General features: G+C 47.9%; 1 protein-coding gene across 1 annotated transcript in view; it reads left to right on the top strand.

Annotated features, from left to right (window-relative positions):
• The first annotated feature begins 383 nt into the window (after positions 1-383).
• ZNF333 (zinc finger protein 333) overlaps positions 384-7,129 on the top strand; it is a 28,537-nt gene continuing 21,791 nt past the window's right edge. The window contains exons 1-3 of the mRNA XM_064381746.1: positions 384-709; positions 4,211-4,254; positions 5,703-5,826. Of these exons, the coding sequence (XP_064237816.1) occupies positions 646-709; positions 4,211-4,254; positions 5,703-5,826 (232 nt within the window). The 5' untranslated portion in view covers positions 384-645. The remainder of the gene's footprint in view (positions 710-4,210; positions 4,255-5,702; positions 5,827-7,129) is intronic.

The following is a 7,129-nucleotide window of genomic DNA, read 5'->3' as shown; positions in this document are numbered from 1 at the left end:
GGCTAATTTTTGTATTTTTATAGAGATGGGGTTTCACCATGTTGGCCGGGCTGGTCTCGAACTCCTGACCTGTGATCCGCTTGCCTCAGCCTCCCAAAGTGCTGAGATCACAGGCATGAGCTACTGTGCCTGGTCCCCCGCCCTTTTTTTTGAGAGAGTCTCTGTCACCCAGGCTGGAGTGCAGTGGCACAATCTTGGCTCACTGCAGCCTCCACCTCCCAGGTTCAAGCAATACTCATAACTCAGCCTCTTGAGTAGCTGGGATTACAGACACCCACCACTAAGCCCAGCTAATTTTTGTATTTTTAGTAGAGATGGGCTTTCACCATGTTGGCCAGGCTGGTCTCAAACTCCTGACCTCAGGTGATCCACGTGCCTCGGCCTCCCAAAGTACTGGGATTACAGATGTGAGCCACCACGCCCAGCCTCATATTGTCTTTTGTGTGTGCATGGGGACGTCCCTTCTTAGGCTAGCTCTACTGAGTTATTCTTGAGGAGTGTTGATTGTTTGGCATATTTTCACTGGGGTGTACATGGGGAAACAGTGCAACTGAAGTAGTTACAATGCTTGCCCCTTTGGAGGTTTTATTCTAGCTAAGAAGATTGTGAATTAATAGTGCCAAAGTCGACACGAGAACATGGAACATGAGAACTTGGGGAGGGGATCAGGGAACACATCAGAAAAGAAACAAATGTTTGAGCCTTCAAGGTGAGTTGTATGTAGCTAAACAAGGAGTCTGGCCTTGGAGTGGGGTAGTGGAGGAAACTTGAGACCATTCCAGATGTATAGTCCTTCAGGCAGTATAAAGTCTGTTGTGTAATAGGAGCTGAGAACAGGCAGAGAAAGCTAAAGCAGAGAAAATAAAGTACTCAGTGGATGAGCCAGGTGAGACAGGGAGGCAGGTCCCTGAAGATCGTGGTGAGCATTGGACTGTTGTCTTTTTTTCTTTTTTTTTTTTTGAGACAGAGTCTTGCTCTGTGACCCAGGCTGGAGTGCAGTGGTGGGATCTGGGCTCACTGCAGCCTCCACCTCCCAGGTTCAAGCGACTCTTGCCTCAGCCTCCTGAATAGCTGGGATTACAGATGGCTGCCACCATGCCCAGTTTCACCATATTGGCCAGTTTGGTCTTGAACTCCTGACCTCGAGTGATCCACCTGCCTCGGCCTTCCAAAGTGCTGGGATTACAGGTATGAGCCACCATGCCCAGGCTTCTTTTTTTTTTTGACATGGAGTCTCAGTCTGTCGCCTAGGCTAAAGTGCAGTGGCACGATCTCACCTCATTTACAGTTGAACTGAGATCTGTAGGGCACGTTGGGAGCCCAATGTAGGGCTGAGTGCTCACAGGGTCGTGGGGTGAGCCTTATGCTGTGCTGAGGCGCAGGATCCGAGAAATAAAGAGACAGGACACAGAAGTACAAGAAAAATGCAGCTGGGCTCGGGGGGCCACGCCACCTATAAGTGGAGTCAGGCGAGGCCCCAAATGTCCAGAAGCATGAGTATTTATTGTGTATAGGTTGGGGGCAGGGCAGTAAGTGAAATCATTTTTGAGGATTGTGATAGGGTCGTGAGCAGTAAAACATGGGGTCCACCCCCATTAGGTCACCTAGACCAGGAGGTGGACAGTGCGCAACAAGGGGCCCTTTCCCATGAAGGCAAGGGCCGTGTGCAGTAAGGGGTCCACCCCCATTAGGTCACCGAGGCTTGAAGGTGGGCCGTGTGCAGTGAAGAGGGTGCAGTGTGCAATACTTCTATCTATGGGCAAACTACTTCTAAGAAGATTTATAGGAGGATGCTTTAAGTCACATAGCAGTGACAGAGCTGTCGAGGTTACCGCCACCTTCTGGCAGCTTCCAATGGGTTCTATGGGAAGATGCTTTTCAAGCAGCACAGTGACCAGAGCTGATAAAGTTCACAGTCACCAAGGTGGATTGCCGTTCTGAGGGCAGCCTTCCACAAGAACTGGAGCAAGGTCCTACAACTCCTTTATCAGGAGGAGTGGCTCTTGCCCCAAGCCTGCCATACAGCAGGTGTCTTTACGATACTGAACGCTGCCGCCTGGGCCATGGCTTCTTGTCCTGGTATAACTGTTTTTCCCTTAAATCATGCTCTGCACTGTGTCTGCTCTAGGCATTCCTCCAATTATAAGCTGCTTATTTCTTAATTCATGCTCTGTACTGTGTCCACTCTAGGCATTCCTCCGATTACGAACTAAGATATAATTATATATGTAGGGAAATATTCTTTAGGCACTCATACTATCAACTAATATATGATTTTATATAGAGAATTATATAAAGGAATTCTTCAAGCCCTATTTCTATAAACTAATATATGATTGTATAAAAGATTATATAAAAGGAAATAGCTGAGTAGTAACACTATAAAGTGAGATATTTCTCAAGCCCTAACCGTGCCAGGGTTCTGCTTAGCTCTCATTCCTCAGTGCCTATATGGGGGGTTACCCACAAGATCTAAGCTCATTTACAATTCAAGCAGTTCTCTTGCTTCAGCCTCCCGAGTAGCTGGGATTACAGGCACCTGCCATCACACTCGGCTAATTTTTCTGTTTTTAGTAGAGACAGGGTTTTACCATGTTGGCCAGGCTGGTCTCGAACTTATGACCTCAAGTGATCCACCCACCTCGGCCTCCCAAAGTGTTGGGATTACAGGTGTGAGCCATCACTCCTGGCCACCTGGGCCTCATTCTAAGGCTTTGAGGAAGCCACTGAAGTTTTAGGTAGGGGAGTGACATGATTATGTTTGTGATGTAAACAGAACACCAACTCCTGGATTGAGCATGGAGTTTAGGATGGACAAGGATGAATGCAGAGTCAATATGGGAAGTTGGAGAAGTTCAGGACTTGGATGATGGTAGCTGGGGCTTGATGATTGTGGAACTGGAAAAGTTGGAATGTTTGAGATGCCTGTAGAAGGTAGAATTGAGAGAATTCAGTGATTGATGTATTCTCTTTACCATGTAAGCAAGGTCTACAAACTGTGGCCAGTGGGCCAAATCTGGTCTGATGCTGGCTTATATCAATAAAGTTTTATTGGAACACATTTGTTCATGTGGCTATTTTTGCCCTATGACCATATGGCCCACAAATCCTAAGACATTTATTAGCCCTTTGCAGAAAAAGTTTACCAACCCCTAATATGTAAAGTACTTAGTATTCATTATGCACTGTGCTAGTGACTGGATGTGGAGTTCTGAAAATAGTGGATACAGGTCTATGCTTAAAAAGTTTCTATCAGGCTGGGCATGGTGGCTCAGGAGTGTAATCCCAGCACTTTGGGAGGCCTAGGCAGATAGATCACCTGAAGTCAGGAGTTCAAGACCAACCTGGACAAAATGGTGAAACCCCATCTCTACTAAAAATACAAACATTAGCTGGGCATGGTGATGCATGCCTGTAATCCCAGCTACTCCGAAGGCTGAGGCAGGAGAATCACTTGAACCCAGGGGGCAGAGGCTGCAGTGCACTGAGATCATGCCACTGCACTCCAGCCTGAGCAACAGAGTGGGACTCAAAAAAACCCAAAAAACAAACAACAAAAACAACAAAAAAAACACAAGTTTACATCATAGTTGGTGGAGATAGAGAGACAAAAATCATTTAAGAGATAAATATCAGGCCAGATGTGGTGGCTAACGCCTGTAATCCTAGCACACTGGAAGGCCCAGGCAGGTAGATCACCTGAGATTGGGAGTTTGAGACCAGCCTGGCCAACATGGTGAAACCCCATCTCTACTAAGAATACAAAAGTTAGCTGGGCGTGGTGGCACATGCCTGTAATCCAAGATACTTGGGAGAATCGCTTGAACTGGGGAAGCAGAGGTTGCAGTGAGCCGAGATGGTTCCATTGCACTCCAGCCTGGGCAACAAAAGCAGAACTCTGTCTCAAAAAAAAAAAAAAAAAAAAGAAATATCAAATTACATCTTCATACGGGCAGTGGAAGAAAAGTAGAGGATCTTAGAGTTATTTTGAGGGAAGCTAGGAGGAAAAATGATCCTTTGATGGCGTGGGAAGAGCCAGTAGAAGTCACCAGGGGCTGTTGTTTCAAAGGTGGCTCAGGGCCCAACATGTTGCTTATGGAGATAAATGTCCTGTAAGAGTTTTTAGTGTGGCGACTCTGCTGGAGACCCCCCAAAATGCTCTGCTTCTGTCCTCACCCTTTCTTTGACCTCAGTATCTCTTCTGTTGCAGGGAGGACACCTACTGAGACCTCAAACCCTGGCTCCAGTGCCATGGTGAGGAAGCTGGGGGGCTCCGATGACTGAAGGGGTGGATAAGTAGGGTAACTGTGTCCTCTGAGCCCTCTCTCTCTTCCCACTTCCCTCCCCAACTGAGGAAGAAAGGAGGGGTGGCGTGAGGCGTATCCTCATCCCTGCCCTAGGGGACCTAGGGATGTCCTTCTGTGCATGACCTCCAGAGGGATACCAGCATGAAAGAAGAGTCCCACAGCAGACCCTGGGGCCTTGCCATCCCTGGTGAGACCTGTTGAAAACACACGTGGCCATGTAAATATAAATTCATCTTGAATTAATTAAGATTTCAATACTTTTAGCTGGGCATGGTTGTGTGCGCCTGGAATCGCAGCTACTTGGGAGGCTGAGGTGGGATGATAGCTTGAGCCCAGGAGATTGAGGCTGTATCGAGCTAGGATTGTGACCTTGTACTGCAGCCTGGGCTACAGAGTAACACCCTGTCTCTAAAAAAAAAAATTAAAAAATTAAAGTGCTCAGTTTCTCAGTCGCCCAGCCACATGTGCTGGTAACCGCTTTCTGGAAAGCGCAGGCATGGAACATTCCCATCATCACAGAGTGCTGTCTGTTGGACAGTGCTGCTATAGGGAATTCTGCAATTAAAAGGCCATAAAGATTGTGATGGCTCATGCCTGTAATCCCAGCACTTTGGGAAGCCAAGGAGGGCAGATCACTTGAGGCCAGGAGTTCAAGACCAGCCTGGCCAACATGGTGAAACCCTGTCTCTACTAAAAATACAAAAAATTAGCCAGGTGTGGTGGCAGGCGCCTGCAATCCCAGCTACCAGGGAGGCTGAGGCAGGAGAATCACTTGAACCCCGGAAGTGAAGGTTGCAGTGAGCTGAGATCACACCACTGCACTCCAGCCTGGGTGACACAGCAAGACTCCGTCTTAAAAAAAAAAGTTATCAGATGCAATGGAAGTCCCACTTTCACAGGTATAAAAGATTATTAAGGACGTAAGTCTTGGGGGATCCAGGGACTTAACAGAAATTAAGCGGTCAAGCCCAAATTTGTGATGTTGTGCCAATTTGTGATAAGGAGTTTAGGAAAAACTCTCTAAGCCAGGAAGGACAGGCCCTGCCATCACAGGTCAGTGGAGTTACAAAGAGAGCCAAAACGTACACTTTAGGATTTGTCCAAGTGTTAAAAGAATGTAAACATTTCAGCTTGGTGGCCCATGTGATCTGTGTCACAACTACTGAGTTCTGCTGTTGTGGTCCATTGTGGCCTAAAAACAGCCACAGCCATAGGTGCATTGTAAATAAATGGACGTGGCTGTCACCAAGAAAACATTATTTACAAAAAGAGGTGGTGGGCTGGATTTTCCGTGCCTGCCATGTCTGAACAACCTCTCTTCCCCAGTGATAACCAGTCGTTCTGCTCAGTGGTGGGGGTAATCTTTGCCGAGCCGGAACGTGTGTGCTGTTTTAGGAATCAGTCACCTTTGAGGATGTGGCCGTGGAGTTCATCCAGGAGTGGGCGTTGCTGGACAGTGCGCAGAGGAACCTGTGCAGATACGGGATGCTGGACAAGTGCAGGAGCCTGGCCTCCAGGGGTAAGGCTGGCGTCATGTGGCTCCTTCCCGTACGCAGGCACTAAGTGCTTCTTTATCGCCTGCCATGTGAACAAGATGGATGTGGCTTAGGCTTTGTCACAGGATGACAAAGCTTCATCCATTGAAGTCACTTCTTTTTCTCCCTCTGCTTCAAGGGGCTGAGGCTCTCTCACCTCGGAAGCCTGGGGCCAAGTTCAGGGAGACCCAAACAGGGCCTTTCTCAGCCACTTGGAGCAGAGGGGAGGGTGTTTGTGGGTTAAGTCCTGAGTTCGTTAGCTGTTGGGCAAGATCCCTCTGCTCCCCATCACACTTGCTCAGCCCAGGGAATCTAAAGCCCACGTTGAAGCTGAAGGAGAGTTGGAGTTGAACAACAAGAGTTGGTTTTCCCCTGTAAGTTCTCCCTCCCTCAGCACCTGTGTCTTTCTTCATGTGCAGAAACTCCACTCTTGTCACCTAGGCTGGAGTGCAATGGCGCGATCTCGGCTCACTGCAACCTCTGGCTCCTGGGTTTAAGTGATTCTCCTGCCTCAGCCTCCCGAGTAGCTGGGATTGCAGGCATATGCCAGCATGCCCGGCTAATTTTGTATTTTTAGTAGAGATGGGGTTTCTGCGTGTTGGTCAGGCTGGTCTCAAACTCCTAACCTCAGGTGATCCATCTGCCTCGGCCTCTCAAAGTGCTGGGATTACAGGTGTGAACCACTGCACCCGGCTTTGGAGAGAGGTTTCTCAAGTTCCTTTAGCTTCTCTTCTGTTTTTACTTTCTAGCCCTCCTCTCCTACTTTCCTCTGGTCTCAGAAAAATATTTGTTCTAGTTCCTCTTAAAAAAAAAATTAGAGGGCCTGGCCTGGTGGCTCGTGCATGTAATCCCAGCACTTTGGGAGGCTGAGGCTGGCAGATCACTTGTCAGGAGTTTGAGACCAGCCTGGCCAACATGGCAAAATCCTGTCTCTACTAAAAATACAAAAGTTAGCCAGGCATGGTAGGGTGCACCTGTAATCCCAGCTACTTGAGGGGCTGAGGCATGAGAATTGCTTGAACCTGGGAGGTGGAGATTGCAGTGAGCCAAGATTGCACCATTGCAGTCCAGCCTAGGGGACAGAGTGAGAATCTGCCTCCAGAAAAAAATAAAACAAAACAAAGCAACAACCAAAAAATTAGAGCTGTAAGTCACACACCATGAAATTCACCCCTTTAAAGTGTGCAGTTCAGTGGTTCACAACCTTGTGTAACCATCACCACTACCTAATTCCAGAACATTTTAATCACCTCAAATAGAAACCCTGTCCCCATGAGCAGCTACTCC

Source organism: Aotus nancymaae, unplaced genomic scaffold, assembly GCF_030222135.1.
Source record: "Aotus nancymaae isolate 86718 unplaced genomic scaffold, 86718_ANA_hifiasm-v0.15.2.pri h1tg000028l, whole genome shotgun sequence".
Taxonomy (NCBI): domain Eukaryota; kingdom Metazoa; phylum Chordata; class Mammalia; order Primates; family Aotidae; genus Aotus; species Aotus nancymaae.
The sequence above is the reverse complement of the archived record's forward strand: the minus strand, read 5'-3'. Positions and strand labels throughout refer to the sequence as shown.